This window comes from Natrix helvetica, assembly GCF_964273705.1.
Source record: "Natrix helvetica genome assembly, chromosome: 1".
Classification (NCBI taxonomy): Eukaryota; Metazoa; Chordata; class Lepidosauria; order Squamata; family Natricidae; genus Natrix; species Natrix helvetica.
This window is the reverse complement of record NC_138548.1, coordinates 252,987,235-253,008,314: the sequence shown is the minus strand read 5'-3', so window position 1 is coordinate 253,008,314 and position 21,080 is coordinate 252,987,235. Positions and strand designations below refer to the sequence as shown.

Below are 21,080 nucleotides of genomic sequence, written 5' to 3'. Positions count from 1 at the left end.
TACAACTTAAAACAATACATTAATGGTTTTCACTGCAATTACGAGGCAAATCATGCTTCAAGTTGCAAAATATTCTCGATAGAGCAGCTCTACTAAAGTATGAATACACTACAAATGACTATTTAAAAGCCCCCGCTTGGAGGGAGCTAGAGAAGGATGTGAAACAGCCAAAGAGAAAGTGGAGAAATATTTTAATACTAATACCTCTGCTTCTGAATAATACCCACTTGAGGCAGTTCCTCTTTTCAAAATAGATTTCCAGTCTAAGTTTACAGACATTTGCCTATAACCACGACTTAAATTGATGGATTTCTTTTCATATATACAGCCAAAAGTCTCTTATCCATTCAAAACTGATTACCTTGGAAATATCGTCTCCAGTTCTTCCCGATGGGGTATGTGTGGGACTGGAGGGTTATCAAAGTAAAGAAGGGTGAGGAACACAGATCCTGCATGTGCTCGAAATCGGTCAATTTTTTCAGCTGACTGTTGAGCCACAGAGCACATAATCCGCTTGGAACTGAAAATTAAAACACCATTTAAAAGACAAATCCAAATCATACATTGCAAGTTTTTTTTTTTTTGCTTTGCCCTGAATAACCCTCCTCCCACACCAACCTTTCAGACTTCTGCTAAGAATCCTTTCCAGAAAGGGGGAAAAATGAATGGTTGTGTTAGCCACCGACCCCTCCAGCAGCCGAATCAAAGGAGGAGGAGTGGGAATCAGGGTCAGCATCAGGGCAACCTGAGGGCTCCGAGGGGGAAGAGGGAATGGAGCTGGCAGAGAGAGAGAAAGACAGAGGCGGAGCCTGGGCCGTCTGTCAGCCCTCAGAGTCAACAGCCCCCAGGTCTAGAGGTGGTTGATGAAGAAGAGGAGGAACAGCTGGATCCAGTGCCTGCACAGAAGGCAGAGGAGAGGAAAGCAGTGGAAAGCCCTGGGCTGATCCTGGGGAAGGAAGAAACACTGCTGCTTGTGAAGTCCCACCCCAGCTCTAAGGCAGGAGGTGGAGATGAATAAATGTAGCAGACAACTATTCACTGACACTCCTAATACATTAATCTTTTGAGGTCACATCCCAGGGGTGGTCGTGTTTGGGGATCTTGGTCAGAACAGATTGTATTAAAAAAAAAGTATCATTATTTTTGCCACAAGGTTGAAGAACAACCCATTTAGGATACTTAGATCTCAGGTCTCTCAGCAGTTGCAGTGGGTGAGATTTGGGAGAGGAAGACCCAAGATTAAATTGGTGACTGGGCAGCCATTGCTTCCCAATTCAACTTCTTTGAGAAGTTACAATCCACATTCCTTGATCCCAGACAGATACAAGACAGGACCTGCTTAGGAGGTTCATTAACAATAGTGATGGGAGCAACTGATGGCAATCAGTAGGGGTGACTCTTGCAGAAGCCTTTCCAGAAAAGGCTGATTACTTAACCCAAAGCTGGTTAAGTAACCCAAAGCCTGATGTATAATGTTTGGAAAGTACATACACGTTTGCATCAATTAAGGCTGGCTCAGTCCTGGTTAACAACAGGGTTATTTCCATCAAACTCTTCATAGCAGCTTCTCTCACCCTGTTGAAGTAAGCAACCGCAGACATAATGTTATGTTAATGTTAATTTCTAGCAAGTTTCATATAAATTTATAAATACATCATGATTCTATGATCAGAATAAAATGCTTTGGAGTGTACGTCAGGCACATACTCAATAATGGCTCCAAGATGTTTTTGTTTGGGGAGGTAGAAAACTGAAGCAAAGCAAATCAGAGTCAGTCAGGCATTCGAATTTTGCAGTCAAACCTCTAGGGAATGTTCTACATGCCACGTCTCTATTAATGCTCACCTCATTCATTCAAATTTCAGTGAGCAACTTTCAAAGAACATATATGAGTGTATGTGTGTGGTGACTAAAAATAAGCAATAATTGAAGAAAGACAGAAACTCTTTCATGCAGAGGCATGAAAACTTAAGTTCATGGGTAGAATTGAGAACTGAGATTCTCAGTTCCTAAAATAATGCTTACCCTAACCTTAAAGTTCAAGCATAGAGTCTTCACTGTTGTTAGTCATCTTTATTAAGTATAGGGTTTCAAAAGCACAAAGTACACCCAGCTCCATTTTGGTTTTGCTTTCATTTTCCTAGAGCTTCCAAAGCACACCAGTAATTTGGTGTCACATCATCTATTTCTGTTTTGCTTTTTAAAATAATTCCTCCAACAGGTGGGTGAAGCATCTTACATCCCAACATCCAAAGGGCAGGCTAAGAATTTCAACTCTCTCTGCTTGATTACATTGCTTCACCATCCTGCTTCCACCAGCCTTTGCACTCCTGTGTTGGGCTGATGTACTGGCCACAGCTCCTACCGGACAGAGATTTTTTTGGGAAGATTTAATCACATTGGATTAGACCTTTGTGGAACTAGATAAAAGAGTCTGCTAATCAGTTATAGGTCAGTGTACCAAAATCAATCTCATCCATTTTGAAACCACTCTATTTTTATCAAATAAATATATATGTTTAATGGGACTAAATGTAGTACATTTACGATCATGTCTTTACTTAATTACTTTATCTTGATTTTCAGACAAATAGGAAAGCGGTTTAAAAGAAAGAGACAGGCCCTGCCATCCGCTCACAATCTATATGACGAGACATAGAAAGGAATGGAGAAAAAAAGAAAAGGTCAGAAAGAACTGGAAAGCCATATGCCATATTCAACCAGTGGGTTCCATCACTGGCCATCGGGGGTGAACAGCTGGCCCCCGTGGAGCGGGCGCGCAATTTGGGCGTCCTCCTGGATGCCCGGCTGTCAATGGATGACCATGTGATGGCCGTGGCAAGGGGGGCGTTCCACCAGGTTCGCTTGGTGCGCCAATTGCGCCCCCTATTGGACCGGGGCGCCCTGCGCACAGTCACCCATGCACTGGTGACGTCCCGACTGGACTATTGCAATGCTCTCTACATGGGGCTTCCCTTGAGATGCACCTGAAGGCTGCAGTTGGTCCAGAACGCGGCCGCGTGGTCAATTATGGGAGGTACCAGATACTCCCATGTAACACCTCTCCTACGCGGGCTGCACTGGCTACCTGTGGCTTTTAGGGTGCGTTTCAAGGTGTTGACTATCATCTTTAAAGCGCTCCATGGCACAGGACCTAGTTACCTGCGGGATCGCATCCTGCCCCATACATCCCTGCGGCCGATTCGCTCTCACAGGGAGGGACTCCTCCGGGTGCCGTCCATTAGGCAGTGCCAGCGGGTGACGCCCAGGAGTAGGGCCTTCTCTGTGATGGGCCCGACCCTCTGGAATGACCTCCCCCCCCGACATTAGAATAACGACCGATCTCCGCTCCTTCCGTAAGAAACTTAAGACCCACCTGTTTAACTTAGCTGGCCTGGCCTAACTGTAGTTTTTGTGTCCCTCTAGCCTGTATGTTAAATTTTAAATTTTTCGGGATAGACTTTTTAGGTTGTTTTAATTTTTAATTATACTGTACAGCCTATCATTTAATTTGTTTTAATGGGTATTTATAATTATCTAAGTTTGTATATTGTTTTATTGTGGTCTGTACACTGCCCCGAGTCCCTCTGGGGAGAGGGGGCGGTCTATAAATTTAATAAAATAAATAAATAAATATGCTGGCATTTACATGCAGTTACATGCAGATATGAGTCTATCTTCCTGTGAAATGCTCACTGAAATATCAGTTTGGGGAACTTGTTCCTTTGAACAACTGATTCGGAGGAACAGGAATCATAATCATATCATTGACTTTTGGAACTAGGATGTACTGCCTTCAGCCATTCTAGATGTGCCCTGTCAACTAGGACAGTAAAGAAAGGTCTAGCACACTGCTGCCATCCAGCAGTCTTCCGGAGGTTTGCAATCCAATCTAGGACATGATATCCTTATGTCCACTGGAACGGATTTGTTTCTGGCAATGAAAACAAAGCAAGCTTTTTTCAGCTGCTCCTTCTTGGCTGAAATTGTGTACCAACGAGTGCTTTTCTTGCCACAATGTTTTTTCCTGCAAGTACGGATCAGGTATCGTGGCCCTAAATAACCTGGACCTTTTCTCTAGGTGTTCCTACTATCTCTATGATAATATGAAGAGAATGGCCAGTCTTTTTAAAGAGTAGATTGCCATTTCTGAAATATTCAGTTCATACACTTCTAACTATGTTCAACCACCTGGGAAAAGCATTTTGTTTTCTAGACTTCTAAAACTGGGAATAGTAGCATTTTTGTTTGTCAAATGTATCTACTTGAACAGATTATTATAGATCTATAGTCTTATGTGTGTAAATACACACATTTACATTTACACTGAGCCATGGTGGCACAATGGTTAGAATGCAGTACTACCGGGTATTTCTGCTGACTGCCGGCAATTTGGCTGCCAGCAGTTGGCAGTTTGAATCTCATCGGCTCAATTTTGAGTCAGACTTCCATCCTTCCGAGGTTGGTAAAATTGTTGGGGACAATGTGCTGACACTGTAAATCACTTAGAGAAGGCTAAAAAGCATCGTAAAGCGGTATATAAGTCTAAGTGATATTGCTATTGCTACATTAATTTGAATGGTTTTTTTATAACTCCTACTGCATTTTAAACATTTCTTAATGCTTTATTAGCATCCAAAGAAAATACATCTAAGTTGAAAGGGCAAAATACATATTTATTCATTCTACAAGGTTGGCATCCCTTCTGGATAGGAATACAGGGCTGTATATAACACTTCAAAAACAACTTAAACCCTTTGCATCTTGCACAAATGCAACACTTTCCTGCAAATATTTAAGGTTGCCATGTCCTTCTTTCAAACTTTCACGAAATCTGAAAAAAATATATACAAATTCCATAGCTCTTTTCATGAATAGCAAAAATTGTTCTGCCAGGCAAGGTCCAAAGCACTTCTTTCCAAAATTTTCAATCCACATATTATCCTAATTGAATCATTTTTTAGCATTTCTTAGATTTTTTTTTAAAACAGAGGAAAATCTGCACTATTAGGAAGGAGTCGAAGACTTCTTATATGGTCTTGCTTTTTACAGATGGATACACACTCATTCTGTTAAATTAAAGATGCATTTCACAACCAATCTCATTTGTATACACAAAATCTAGATAATCTCATATGGGAAAAAACTATTTTTCACACATTCTAGGCTTTATGCTATTTCTGGGAAACAATCAATAGCCCAAATAAGATAACACCGTAAGGCGTAAGCAAACAATTGGATCAATATAATATCTATATATCCTTTCTATCAAACATTAAAGTATTAAAATATTACAACAACAATTATTACAGGCTATCCAAAATGTTCCCATGCATGTATGTATGTATTTAAAAAATTTATATAGCCGCCCACTTGCTCATACCGATTCTAGGCATCTTAGATATGAATAATGGAAGCCAAATTCTAATTAACTAGGAAAAGTTACAGCTGCAGGATGGTATTACTATATTAATCATCAGTCCTTCTCCTGATGCTAATTTTCTGCAGTGAAATATGGCATCAACAAACAAGGAACCCCTCTTGAGGAAATCTAACCACGTCTCCTTGCTTGTCCAAATCAGAAGAAGAAATCTTTTTCAAGGACCGAATCAAAATAAATGCAACTAGGTGAAGCAGATCAACCTCCTATGTATTCACATAATCAAGCTAGAACCTGGCAGTAGATGGCTTTAGTTCTGGGCATTCATTCATTAATTGACTATTTAAAGGTAATTGTAATGTAGAATTTAAAAAGTAATTCTGTTTTAATGCTAGTGACAACAGTGAAAATGGATTATTGAATAAGAGAATGAAAGACGCAGAAAAGATAGCAAAGGTGCACCCAGAAAGATGTTTTGAAGAATAGAAAAATATGCATTGTAATAGTGAATGCATGCATTTTTCTGCAAAATGATCTACCGTTTTGCCAAACATAAGACCTTCCCAAATAAGCCCAAATGGGCTTTTGAGCGCATTTACTAAAATAAGCCCACCCCGAAAATATTGCAGCACAGCAATAGCCATGCGGTGACCATGCTTGTCGCCTCCTGCACCTCAAAAATAATAAGACCTCCCCGAAAATAAGGCCTTGTGCTTATTTCGGGGGTCAAAAGAAAATAAGACCCTGTCTTATTTTCGGGGAAACACAGCAATGAACACACCTCATCTGATCTGCTGTTACATTGCCAGTTTTACAACTCATTCCCATGAAATCTATCTGTATCACGACGTGGCAACACATGTTATGCTTTTTTTAAAATGGAAAATTCAAAATAATGAATACGTAAATAAGAATTAGCCTACTGGGTTTCTGTCTCAGTTTCCCCGCACAAGCATGTACACACGTGCACACTCCTACACCCACACAGAGAGCAATTAGACCACTTTCAATCAAAGAACGCTTTTTCCCTTTCACACATCTTGCTCTTAAGGTTTTTATATTTAGCACCTGTAGACAGAATTTGGACAAGTCCCAGCAAACAGCCTGTCAAAAGGAATGTTGAGTTTGCATATGGAAAATACAGTTTGTTAGCTTTCCCACGAATCCTTTAAAAAATAATAATCAAAGCTTCGTGTACATTCCTATTCCTTTTGGACTTTTTTTCCTCACTGGAGCAGACACACACCTCAGAAAGTATTTTCCCAAGAGTACCCACACATTCAATTCCCTTCCCAGCCCATTGAGTACCTAGCATTCTGACTCTGAAAAAGGTTTGAGAGCTTAAAGAAGCAGCTTTGAGCTAGCGGGGTTTGACTATCTGGTCAGAGGTAAGAGATATTTATTTAACATAGAAACAGATACGCTAACTTTGAAACATTCAAATTTAATATTTCTGTCCTGAAATAAGTATAAATTTGTATCCATCTTTATTCTAGAATTAAGACTTAATTCAGGATAAATTCAGGCCATATAAATTCTAGAATAAACATGGATACAAATTTGTGAATATATGGTTGGAATCTCTGTTATATTTTCCCCAAAAGTTAAATATTCTGGAAAGGGATAGCAGATAAAACATTCCTTTCTTACTAGCTCCACATTCTTACTTAACACTATTCCTCTATCTACAACAACTTTCTGTAAGTTTTTTTCTTTCTGATCAAATAGTAACAGAAGGAAACATTCACAGGAGTTAGCTATAACTGCCCTCATATGATTTGGCCCCCCAAAACTAAACATGTCTTCAAAAAATAAACAAAAAGTAAAATCTAAATATGGATTTCCCACTACCATCATGTCTCCAAACACTCATTGCGTGTTTATGCTATGCTATCTCTGAATTTGGTTATATTCTGAAGCTACAAATTATACGCTCAATTCTTTCTACATTCTTTCGCAGGCTTTTCTTTAGCATGCGAGCATGAAATATGCTAGAAAATATTTTTAATTGATTGCTTTAAGGATACATGTAGCAATTTAAAACAAATATAGTTCACATTTTTAGTGTGCTGCAATGAAAAGTTGCAGAAGACTTTGTGCAACCAGGCAAAGTTATGCAGTGCAATTTAATAATAGGAAAATTCAAATGTTCATGTAAAACAAAATCACTTTTTGCTAAGCTATGAGTACAAATGGTTAGACATTCATGTTTTTATTTATGTCAAAATAAAACTTTGGGGTTTGTAGATAATAGAGATAATGAAAAGCAGTTGCTCTTTAAAATAATGTGTGCAAAATGTGGCTTGCAAGAGGGAGCAGCAATGTAAGAAGCAAAGGAGTCCAACTGTTGGTACAACTACACCCTCTGCTGTTTAACCACCATAATGGAATATCAGAACAGCTAATCTGTTCTTTCAGAACGAAATAAAACTAAGGAAATTTTTGAATTAAATTAAACTAAATGACAATTAAATATAAACATTTGGAAGATTTCTCATGGAAGAAAGCCTCAAAAGTAAGTAAACGCCTTAGTAAGATGCCACCATTTTCACATTTTCTCTAAGTCTTATCATTTTTGCTTTGCATTACAGAACAAATCTGGAACCTCATTCATCTTACCATGTTCCAACATCGCCTCGGCTGTCTGTTGTGTAATCATTCACACCATCCAACAATATGTCGTATATCTCTGTAACGTTACTTTTACACACAAATTCATTTGGTGATCCTTCTCCATTCACCCCTACTGTCAAGCAAACTCTAAAGATAGAAGGAAGAAAGCTTATTATAATCATATAATAGTTAAAAAAACATATTTGTGCGTTAACAAATTTCTGCTTAACCCAATAAACAATTTAATATCTCAATATACCCTATTAATCAAAATGTAAGTAATGCATCTTACAAGTGGTCCTCAACTTATGTCCAATCATTTAACGATGGTTCAAAGTTACAGCAGTGCTGAAAAGAAGTGACTTAGGGCCTGTTCTCGAAGTTGTAACAATTGCAACACCCCTTCAGTCACATGCATGCTATTTGGCACTTGGCAACCAACTCACATTTACGACCACAACTAGAATAATTGCAATATCCTATAGTCATGCGATTCTGATTTACCAGCAAAGTCAATGGCAGAAGCTGGGTTCACGTTACTATTTGATTTACTTAATGAACATGTGATTCACTTAACAGCCATGACGATTAACTTAATTATGTGATAAAAATGGTGGTAAAATCTGGTCCAGTCACCTGATGACTCGCTTAACAACCACATCACTTAACGGCTGAAATTCTGGACATAACTGTGGTCATTAAGTCAAGAAGGAGGAGGAGGAGCTTCCGGCAATGGCGGTCGCCTCTTGAGCTCCGGGAGATGCTACAGAGCTCCAACGGGGCAATGGGTGCTGTTTCCGGCCCTCGTTCCATCGGAGAGCCGAGAGTCGGACTGATAGACCACCCAGGCTGGTTTTGGACCTATTTTGGTCCGCCAGGGTGGTCGTGGTGATCGAGGGGAGGTCATAAAAGATCGTCGGAAAGGCAGGAAGAGGCTGGGCAGTGAGGAATGGCGGCGGCACAACAGCGTTCAGCGTTTTAGCGTTTTAGCGTGCGTGCCGGCAGAGGAGACAAGTGGAGCGACAGAGCGGCCGGTAAAGAGGCTAGGCAGCCGACTAGGAGAGGCCGAAAGAAGACCTGAGGCCAGGCGGAATGGAGATAGTAGCGGCTGCTTGCAAAGATGCCTCTGCCAAGGGCCTTGCCGAGGCTTTTTTGCTGAGGCTTCTCATCATCCTCTGGCGGCTCCCGGTGACTCCTGGAGGCCGGCGCTGTTGGAAGACGCCGGAAGAACAACGCCTGGAACATCGGAACGCTGGGTTAGCGCTGGGTGATAGCCTGGATTATTGGATTATTGGACCCTTCAGATGGGAGCCAGGACAGAGTGATAGGATGGTGGCTATGGGGGTTGGGGGGGCCTGGATCATCTGAGGCCTCTGGAAGATCTGGCCTAGGGCCATGGACTGGGCCTATGACCACGGAGAGGCTGGAAGGCTGCCTGGGATTATGGTTATCTTGATACCTGGGCCAAGACTGCCTCCCCCCACCTACCAAGGACCCTGAATATCTGTTCCTGAGCCTATGCCCACCTAGGACCACCTAAGACCATGGGGGGTTACCATCTATTTTACCATCTTACCATTTATCAGCTGGGGCTGTCACCCATTTTTTCTATCATTTTTTCTATCATCATCCGTCTAATCCTGGCATCTGGACATCTGCTCCCCCCCCACTCTTTACTGAAAAATTATCCAGGACAATGCCTCTTACCCCCCCCCCCCCACACTGACTTATGGGACTAATGCCTTTTACCCCCCCCCCCCCATACTGACTTATTTTTACCATCTACAGTGCCTTAACCCCCACTGGAATTTTGATAATAACCTATTCGAGGTTAGACTTGCTCCGCCTGCGGGAGGCCCCTCTCTCGCAGGTTTGGCCCTTGGCTCTTTCAAGGGCCCGCCTCGAGGACGGGTTCGTGGACCCCGAGAGGTGCAGGAACCGGAAGTTAAGGGGATTTTTAGTAAAATGTTTTCTATCTTTTTTAGGGGGTTCCAGGGTGGGGGGGAGGGCCAATCAGACCGGGAGGAGAGCCAGTGCCGGACAAACAGGTGAGTCCAGGAAGGACGGGGATGCGGTGGAGGGGGGGGAAATAAAGGTCACTCGAGTAGAGGGTTGTCCTATTATAACGGTCGTGGGGAGGAGGGGATGCGAGGACAGGACAAGATCCCAAGGTCGGTTGGGAGACCGTGGCTGCTGGTTACGCCCGGTCATTTGTACCAACCCCTGCAGTCTAGGTGGACAGGAACTACAGAGCCAGGGCCTGCGGCTGATGCTGTGCAACGCAAGGTCTGTTACCAACAAGGCCCCCCTCATTAATGAGCTGATCTCAGAGGGGGAGCTAGACCTTGCAGGGATAACGGAGACCTGGTTGGGCCACGAGGGTGGTTTACCCCTCGTGGAAATGTGCCCACCAGGTTTCCGGGCATTCCATCAGCCCCAGGCCCTGGGTAAGGGTGGTGGGGTGGCGGTGGTTATTCGGGAATGTCTAGAGCCGAGGGAGTTCACTGTCCCTCAGATACCCGGGTGTGAGTCCCTTAGTGTGAACTGGGGCCCAGGGAGGCAGTGGGGCTTGCTGATTGTATACTTGGCTCCTCGCTATGCATCAGCAGCCCTGCCCGAGCTCCTCGAGCTAATCTCAGCGACGGCAGTTGAGACTCCCAGACTTTTGGTCATGGGGGACTTCAACTTGCCGTCAACGGGAGCGGCTTCTGAGGTGGCTCGGGAGTTCATGGCTTCCATGACGGCCATGGACCTGACCCAATTAGTTCAGGGCCCCACTCACGAAGGGGGTCACACACTGGACCTCATTTTTGTATCTGAACAGTGGACGAGTGATCTGGGAATAGGGGACTTAGTCATCACGCCCCTGTCATGGTCAGATCACTCATCCCTCCGGCTGGACTTCCCTGGCGCTATCCCCCACCGCGAGGAGGCGGAACCAGACCCTACAAGCTGGTACCGCCCCAGGCACCTGATGGAATCGGACAGATTCCAGACGGAGCTTGGGCCAATACCTGTAGCCCTGTCCCGCTCCCGCTCCGAGGACCTAGTGACTGCCTGGAATAGGGCGACGACTGGGGCCTTGGACCGGGTTGCGCCTTTGCGACCTCTCCTGCGGCATCGACCCTCCCGGGCTCCTTGGTTCACTGAGGAGCTTAGGGTGATGAAGCGCCACAGGAGACGTCTAGAGAGCAGGTGGAGGTCCTCACGCTCCGAATCTGACCGAACACAGGTAAGAGCCTACTTGCGGACTTACCTTGTGGCAATAAGAGCGGCCAAGCGTAGACATTGTGCCGCCCTTATTGCGTCCGCGGATAACCGCCCTGCCGCCCTGTTTCGGGTGACCCGCTCCCTTTTGTCGCAGGGGACGCGGGAGACACCCTTACAGGGAAGAGCAGAGGAGTTTGGGGAATATCTTCAGGACAAAATTGATCAGATCCGGAGCGGATGGACCCCCGTCAGTGGACCAGACGAGCCGTCAACAGCGAGTCTTGAGAGACCATTCTGGGAGGAGTTTGACTCTGTTGCCCCCGAGGATTTGGATAGGTTGCGTGGACGGCTGCGACCCACCACATGTTTAATGGACCCGTGTCCCTCCTGGTTGGTACTGGCATCTTGGGAGGTGACCCGAGGCTGGCTTCTGGGCCTGGTGAATGCCTCATTGGGTGAGGGATCCTTACCAACCGCCTTGAAGGAGGCGGTGGTGAGGCCCTTACTTAAGAGGCCTTCACTCGACCCAATGGAGCTAGCTAACTATCGTCCAGTCTCCAATCTTCCATTTCTAGCGAAGGTTGTTGAGAATGTGGTGGCGCAGCAGTTTCCACGACACCTTGACGAATCCGAGTATCTAGACTCACGCCAGTCCGGCTTCCGACCCGGGCACAGCACAGAGACAGCCTTGGTCGCGTTGGTTGATGATCTCTGGAGGGCCAGAGATAGAGGTTGTTCCTCTATCCTGGTCCTATTAGACCTCTCGGCGGCTTTTGATACCATCGACCATGGTATCCTATTGCGCCGGTTGGAGGGGATAGGAGTCGGAGGTACCGTTTTGCGGTGGTTCGGCTCCTACCTCTCCGACCGGAGGCAATGTGTGTTGACAGGGGGACAGAGGTCGACCCCGAGGCCACTCACTTGTGGAGTGCCACAGGGGTCGGTCCTCTCGCCTCTCCTGTTCAACACATATGTGAAGCCGCTGGGTGAGATCATCCGTGGTTTTGGGGTTGAGTATCACCTCTACGCTGATGATACTCAGCTGTATATTTCAACCCCAAACCACCCCAACGAGGCTGTCGAAGTGATGTCCCGGTGCTTGGAAGCCGTCGGGGTCTGGATGGGGGACAACAGACTCAAACTCAACCCCTCCAAGACTGAGTGGCTGTGGTTACCGGCACCTCGGTTCAGCCAGCTGATTCCATCGCTGGCCATAGGGGGTGAACAATTGCCCCCTGTGGAACGGGCACGCAATTTGGGCGTCCTCCTTGATGCCCGGCTGTCAATGGAGGACGATGTGGCAGCTGTGGCAAGGGGGGCGTTCCACCAGGTTCGCCTGGTGCGCCAATTGCGCCCCCTACTGGACCAGAGTGCCCTGCGCACGGTCACTCATGCGCTGGTGACGTCTCGCCTGGACTACTGCAATGCCCTCTACATGGGGCTTCCCTTGGGACGCATCCGGAGACTGCAGCTAGTTCAGAACGCAGCCGCGCGGGTTATCATGGGGAGTACACATTACTCCCACGTAACACCTCTCCTGCGCGAGCTGCACTGGCTACCTGTGGCCTTTCGGGTGCGTTTCAAGGTACTGATCACCATCTTTAAAGCGCTCCATGGCATAGGACCTAGTTATCTGCAGGATCGCATCCTTCCACACACGTCCCTGCGACCTATCCGCTCACACAGAGAGGGACTCCTCCTGGTGCCGTCCGCTAGGCAATGCCAGCGGGCGACACCTAGGAGTAGGTCCTTCTCTGTGATGGGCCCAACCCTCTGGAATGACCTCCCCCCCGACATTCGAACTACCACCGACCTCTGTTCCTTCCGTCAGAAATTAAAGACTCACCTATTTCAATCAGCTGGCCTGGCACTCTCTTAGTTTACCTCCCGGGATATATCTTAATTGGGTTTGGGTTTTAATTGGGGTGTTTTTAGGGTTTTTTATAGTCTATTTATTTCTTGCACAGCCTTATCTCCTCCATCCAAATGTATTTAATTGTTTTATATTACTATTGTATTTTTATCTGCATTTGACTGTACACCGCCCCGAGTCCCTTTCTGGGAGAGGGGGTGGTTTAGAAATCCAAGAAATAAATAAATAAATAAATAAATAAATAAATAAAATAAAGAACTACCTTGATATTATAAAAGTTTAATCGGTAGGTAGACAGACAGACAGACAGACAGACAGGATAATTAGTTTTTGTATTAAATTTTGTTATGTAGAATTAACTACAGACTAGGAGGAAAAGGCAAGGGAACATATTGCTCAGGTGACTGTAATATTCTCCTAGCCAATGTTTTTTTAAAATACCTAATGACATAGAGAAAGACATAGAGTACAGTGGGGAATTTAGAGGGAATCCTTCTATCAGCATTTCAGCTTGCTCCTAAGTGACAAATTGTTCAGCTGTTTTATATCAAAAGGTGATGTTTTACTAGTCCCTTGGGGCTTATGATCTCTAATGGTTTCAGGACATGCAAGTACTCTTGCCATTTACAATGGATATTTAACAAAGCAGTAAGCAATTTCTTCTACTAACAAGTTGTCACTGGAAGCAAAGCATGGAGTCCTGGAGAAAATTCCACTGGCAACGATTATGGAGATGCAGGATTTCCACTGGCATTCTCTATGTATCATGTTAAAGGGCTAGCTTTTGGCAGAGTTTTCCCCACAGATTACAGAATTCATTTTACATGGTTTATACCAGTTTTTCCCAAACTGTGAGGTGTACCTTCCTTGGGGAAGTATAGAGTCCAGGGGAGGTGTGAAAAGTCTTTTAATTTACTATTGATTAAATTTATATGCTGCCCATCTCACTATTGAAACGACTGTGGTTTACAAAATGATTTGAATCACTCTAGTTGATAAGTTCGTAATCCGGTTGTTAAGTGAATTTGGCTTCCCCATTGACTTTGCTTGTCAGAAGGTCACAAGTGGTGATCACGTGACCCCGGGACACAGGAATGGTCATAGGTATGAACCAGTTGCCAAGCATCTGAATTTGGATCACATGGCCATGGGGATGCGACAAAAGTTGCAACTGCGGAAAATGGCCATAAGTCACTTCTTTCAGTGCCGTTGTAACTTTGAGTGGTCACTAAATGAACTGTTGTAAGTCGAGGACTACCTGTACTCCTGAGTATGTAAAAAATTTACTTGCAGATGAAAATCCTAAGATTACAGGGTTAACAGCCAGATTTTTAACTATGGCTATAAAAACAAGGCTTTTAGTAACAAATCAATACTGAGGTTTTAATCCTATTATGTATGATTTATTTTATTTTATTTTATTTTATAAGTTGTTTTATCCAATGCCAACTTTAGTTTATATTCGTAACTTGCTTCTAAGCCCTTTGGCCATCATAAAATTGATTGACGTTCTTACCCTTTTATTAAGTTTTGTCTGACAAGAAAAACATGGCAAGAGATATATTTATATATTTATTTATGTAAATAAATTCATAGTATTATATTCTTAACTACGCTTACTACTAGGTACAGGAATACAGAAAGGATTACATACTGTGCAACAGCTTTCAGGCCATCTCTTCGGGATTCTGCAAAACTCACACCTCCAGAAATCGAAGTGACTTTTTTCAAAGCGTCTAAAACCTCAGAGAATAAAAGAAAATCCAAACACTAAAGCAGTCCTTGACTAATGTTTCTCATAAAGTATTAGGCAGAATAATGGAGAAGAAGCCGTTACAATAAAGGGGGGACACAGAAGAAAAATAGTAGATGGTAATGAGGGTATGCAATAGATTTGCACATTACAGACAAAGCAGGCTTTTCATGTGGCTTATTAAAGATGTGCATTACATTCAGTCAGATATCAAGGCTGGTTTTCATTTACAAGGGTGACAAGACAAGCCTAAACCTGTCCCGTTTCAGTTCTGCAACTCCATGACGTTTGGCTTCCGTGAAGCTCCAGCTCATTGCAAAAGACAGATTAGCAGCACTTGCACATATACCCCATCACACAAGTCATTCACGGAAAGAGTAAGAGGAGGATTACTGGATTCAGTATCCAGCCAGCCTGTCCTCGAATCAAAGTGATCCTAGTAATAAGGCCCATTGGCTGCCTCTCTCAATGGATCTTGGGAGTGAGTCTTATTTATGTTTTGTCCCACTTTGCTGATGCCTATCCTGAGTGGATTGTACCATCATATTTTGTGATCTGTTTTGGCTGGTTGCTTTGGCCATACGATCTAGTTTTATTACTTCCACCTCAACCACTGATAAGCCAGTTGTGCTTTATTTAAGAAATGCCATAATTTCTTACAAGCAACTTTTTTATGTACAAAAATCACATAGCTAATCTGTCTGAAATTTCACATTGATCTTTTCAAAATCCATGACATTTTGTCTTGAAACCACCACATATTTACCGTGATCGTCACCACTGTTAGGGTTTATAAGCCACATAGTCTCAATGTCTATGAAATCAGTTATCCTGCAGCCATTCAAATCAGGATCTATGCCACTATCTATACTCTCTTGTCTCTTTTCTGAATTGGAAGTGGTGGCTTCTTCTTTGAGATTGTCATATAAGGTAAAGATAAAGGTTCCCCTCGCACATATGTGCTAGTCATTCCCGACTCTATGGGGTGGTGTTCATCTCCGTTTCAAAGCCAAAGAGCCAACGCTGTCCGAAGACGTCCCCGTGGTCATGTGGCCGGCATGACTAAACGCTGAAGGGGCACAGAACACTGTTACCTTCCCACCAAAGATGGTTCCTATTTTTCTACTTGCATTTTTACAAGCTTTCAAACCACTAGGAAGCTGGGAAAAGTAATGGGAACTCACTCCGTTACATGGCACTCGGGATTTGAACCGCTGAACTGCAGACCTTTCTGATCCACAAGCTCAGTGTCCTGGCCACTGAGTCATTTGCAGACCCTCAAATGCCCAACCTCCACATAATGCTGAGCAACAGCGGGAGCAGGGGCAGACCGATGATCCTATGGAATATCCAATCTACATCCAGGGGCTGTCACCTGGCTTATTTTCCAGAGTACTGCCATCTTGCAGGACTCACTACTCTGTACTCACTTCTCACACTCACTACTCCTGCACATAGAAGGATCAGCATATGCATCATTTGTACCTTCCCATTGCTTCATCCAGTTCTATACTGAATAAGACAGGACTCCACTCAAAGACTTTTTGAACCATGTAAATTATGGATTTTGGCTGTGTGTGCTGGAAAGTTGGTGTTTCAAGGACATAATGTATGGTTCCTTCCCCTCATGAAAAGGCAGAAAGCTGACCATGATTCTCCAGTTTTTCCAAATCACTTTGACTTACGATCGCAGTCTGGGCATTTGGCTCCCACAATGAGAACAATGGAGTGAAGAGGGTAGTGGAGCTAAAAGATAGAGAGTGGAGTAGGTAGTTGGAGTCAGAGGGTGTGGTGCCTGGTAGGATGTATAGGGTAGAAAATAGTGTGTTTGTTTGTATAAAATGAACTAATGCTAGGTGCTAAAGAAGAAGCATCCCAAAGTCCTGATCAATTAACTGGAAAGATTATTGTGTGAACTCAGGCTCTTTGGTTTGGGAGGGGTTAGGGATACTTTGTTTATTTAGGGGAATAAAAGACAAAACCATCAATCTTTTAAATGGTCAGATCACTTTCTATTCATCTTAGTTCTTTGCAATGACCCTTCACTGCAGGAAGAAGAAATTAGTTAACTAATCTGCTCTAGATTCCCGATGGACCCTGTTGGGTTTCAATAAGATTTAGGGGATATTTCTGAGGCTATGATGCATAGTTCACCTGAGGCCCTCTTGACTGACTGGAGCAGGATGCCAGGACAGTGGCAGGGGGATCAAATTGCACTTTGGCAGCCTCTCTTTGGCAAATCCCATAAGATTCCCAGGAAAAAAAAGATGCCTAGAGTGCCTCTGAAAATGAACAAGTAAATCTGATCAAATACTTCTCTAGGCATTTCTTGAGGGAGATCCAGTTCTTAAAGAAATTGTGATTTCTCAAGAAATCTTTCCTAGATACAAAAGAGTAAACTGTCTGGTGTCCAACATTCCCTTTTGGGGTAAGATTATCAAGAGTGGCTGTGCAACTACACAAGAGTCTGGATGATTGCGTATTATCTGGACTCCTTCCAGATGGATTACAGACTAAGATACAGCACTCAGATAGTGTTGATTACATTTACAGAGGACTTTTGGCAGGACCAGGATGGAGATGCATGCACTCCAGGCAATCTTGAACTTGGGTTCTCAGCATTTGCTGGAAGAGCAGTTGACAGCCACGGCATGGAAGCCTGTGCACAAATCATCTTATCTGTGAACTGAGCCCACTCATGGTCTTTGATGTCCATCTCTCTCTCTCTCTCTCTCTCTCTCTCTCTCTCTCTGTCTCCCTCCCTCTCTCTCTCACACACACACTCCTCAGCTACCATATGAATCCCATGGGACTATCGTGAAAACCACCTAGAAGTTGCAACGAAGCCAGAACGCAGTGGCATGAGTAACTATGCATGATATTTCATAATTAACCATGTCACATAGTTGTTTCACAAAAAACATGGCTCCCTATAAGCTTCTGGGACAATTCAAAGCTCTCTTTATCCTCTCTAAAGCCCTTCATGGCACAGAACTTGCAAGACCATCTGTCTCTAACTGTCTCTACTCGATCCATGAGATCCAGCAGATTATCCATGCTTTTGATCTCTTCCACAAAACAATGCCTTCCAGTAGCTTTTGTGTTTCTTCAAATTGTACATTTCCCAGATTAGGCAGACATCTAATAAATTAATAAGTGACTCCCCGATATCCAGATGTAAATGTGAGATAATGTTGATATTTCACCATTAGTCTTAATTGACAATGGAGACCAAATGAAAAGTAGCAGAAATTTGGTTATAGAAATCAAACATTGGCAATATAATCTATTTTATGTTTAACAAAGCCATCACGAATCATTAAAATACAATTTTTAAAATACTTGAATATTGTTACAAAACATTCTACCCTGCACCTTAGCTCTTACCTCCTGGAGTTTGCCTTTCAGAAGGAACTTTGGAAGGGCACCCAAGGCTAGTGAAAAACCACAGCGAATCATTTCCTCATGTCTTTGAAGGCCTGAAATGTATTGGACCAGCAAATCTGCAAAACATCACACTCACTGTTTGAGTAATTAAAAACTCCAGAAACAATGCTTTAAAGTATTAAAATAACGACTGATTATTCTTGAGGGAGAGTGGTGATTAAACAAACAATTGAAAACTATTCATGTAATATTCATTATATAATGTATTACTAATAATTCTTATATCCCAAAACTTTCAAAAGTTTTATTATGACCATGTTTTGACAGCAAAGCATGAGAATAAGCTCCACAAGATGCCACAAGTCCATTTTTCTTCAGTGACATCATTCTATCACTTCAAGCCATTCAGCATATCTTCACTGGAAGATATGTGGTAAAGCATTACTAGTGGATTCTCTGAAAATGAGGAAAGCATTTTTTAAAAAAACCACTGTCAGGAAAGAAATTCCAAGAATTTACATATACATATATTTATTTCCTTTGGGGAAAATATTAGATTTTAATCCTGCTGGACTTCCAGCGAGCCATTAAAATGCTGGCTCTTTTACCAAGCCATGGAGTAACAGAAGGTCTACCAGTAGTGGGATTCAATTTTTTTTACCATCGGTTCTGTGGGCGTGGTATGGTGGATGTGCAGGGGAAGAATATTGCAAAATCTCCATTCCCTCCCCACTCCAGGGGAAGGTTACTGCAAAATCCCCATTCCCTCCCGATCAGCTGGGACTTGGGAAGCAGATAATAGATGGAGGCGGAGCCAGTCAGAGGTGGTATTTACCAGTTCTTCAAACTACTCAAATTTCCACTAACGGTTCTCCAGAACTGATCAGAACCTGCTGAATACCACCTCCTAAGTCTACCCACTATACATAGCTTTAGTGTGATAGATGTTTGTACTGTAATCATCCGTGTGTACCATATATTTTTGGTGTTTCTGTTTCTGCTTGTTTTAAGCAGTTATTTCTTTGATGTTTTAACTGCATTGTGTAAGACACCTAAAATTACACTATGACTGAAATGCCATGAGTAGACAAATAAAGAAAAAAGAGCAGCACAGGGAAGCAGCACAGCATTCAAAAAGCATTAGCCTATGAAACAAGGAAAAGTTCTAATTTAATGAAAACACAAGTTAAATTAAAAATTAAACAAAATAATATGCTAGAGAAAAACATAGGTAATTGGCTGTACAAAAGTTTGTTCTATATGAAATGTAGTTCAGGCTAGTTTAACTGGTGGTGCATTCTTTTTTTCTTTTTAAAAAAATAGTTTTAAAATTTATTTACAAACATGTAAAATACACACACACACAAAACTTAAGACATACACCACATTTACACAATACAATACGAACAGGAGCTTCCTGTTCTTTCTAATAGCAATTGCCAATCGATGTTGCATTCTTTTTTCTTTTCTTTTTAGTTAGCAAGATACCAGAAGTAATTCTTAGATTAAAAAAAAAAAAAGAAGTGAATCGGGTGAATTATTATTACCTTGCTCAGCTGGATTTGCTCCTCCCTCTTCATTGCAGTAATATTCATTACATAAAGCAGCTAACGCAGACACTGCTGACTCCTAAAACAAAAGCCAAACCACAAGTATATAGAATTACTTCTCTTTCAAATGCACTTTGAAAGAATTCTATTGTAGAGACACCTGATAGATCATCTGCAAATATATTACAGTAACATATTTAATGCCTATTCGTGCAATTATTATGACTATGTCAGATAACCCGTTCGTCTGAGATTTCATACAGTTGAGTAATATCCTATGTTCAAATGTTCCATTTTACAAGCCAGAAGCAAGACGGGCTGGTCAAATAATGCTACATTACAAGTTATCCTGAACTAAAAACTCCATTTGGTAGTAGGATGGGAAGATACTGCAATTAGTTTAGTATTGTTCTAATCATGGCTCCGAAGAGGTAATACTAAATTGAACTACATTTCAGCACGCTCTAGGTTTAGCTTAAATAAAGCATTGTTTCTTGTTCTTTAATCAGCACTTTTGTTATCCAAATGTACAGCATTTGGATCGGTGACTGTAATAAAGCATTTGCTATTATCCGATTTATCTCAAGTTGATATGATATACAGGTAGTCCTTGACTTGAGACCATAATGGATGGGCCCATCAGTTATAAATTGTGATGGTTGTAAAGTGTGTCATCCATACGACTGATCTGATTTTGCAACCTATGTTTGCAGTGGCCATAAAGCAAATCACTGTGATTGTTAAATGAATCTAGGGTCAATAAGTGGATACCATGATCATTAAAGCAATGATTTCTATGGGGCATTTTTGCTAAAAACCAGAGTTAAAGGTCAGTTGTTGGCAGAAGTGACATAAGTCATGGTCACATGACTGTGAGACATTGTAAATGTAGGCCAGATGCCAAGGACCAGAAATATTATATCCTGACCATGGAGGGGGAGCTGTACCCTCTGCTTTGTTTTAGAAACACTAGAAATTTAAACTGTAATATCGCAACAAGCAAAACATGATATTTAGACCTTTTAAGATCAATACGGATAAAATTAAAAGGTAAGGGTAAAGGTTTCCCTCGCACATATGTGCTAGTTGTTCCCGACTCTAGGGGGAGGTCTGCATCTCCGTTTCTAAGCCGAAGAGCCAGCGCTGTCCAAAGACGTTTCCGTGGTCATGTGGCCAGCATGACTAAACGCCGAAGACTGTTACCTTCCCACCAAAGGTGGTTCCTATTTTTCTACTTGCATTTTTACATGCTTTCGAACTGCTAGGTTGGCAGAAGCTGGGACAAGTAACGGGAGCTCACTCCATTACGCAGCA

At 42.7% G+C, this 21,080-nt stretch overlaps 1 protein-coding gene across 3 annotated transcripts in view; it reads right to left on the bottom strand.

The window, feature by feature from the left end:
- The window catches only part of TBCD (tubulin folding cofactor D), a 177,794-nt gene that overhangs the window by 20,815 nt on the left and 135,899 nt on the right, over positions 1 to 21,080 (bottom strand). For all 3 annotated transcript variants that reach the window (XM_081935046.1, XM_081935048.1, XM_081935047.1), the window contains exons 27-32: positions 19,764 to 19,845; positions 18,217 to 18,332; positions 14,731 to 14,819; positions 8,000 to 8,140; positions 1,492 to 1,575; positions 362 to 520 (exon numbers count right to left, since the gene is read on the bottom strand). In XM_081935046.1, the coding sequence (XP_081791172.1) occupies positions 362 to 520; positions 1,492 to 1,575; positions 8,000 to 8,140; positions 14,731 to 14,819; positions 18,217 to 18,332; positions 19,764 to 19,845 (671 nt within the window). The remainder of the gene's footprint in view (positions 1 to 361; positions 521 to 1,491; positions 1,576 to 7,999; positions 8,141 to 14,730; positions 14,820 to 18,216; positions 18,333 to 19,763; positions 19,846 to 21,080) is intronic.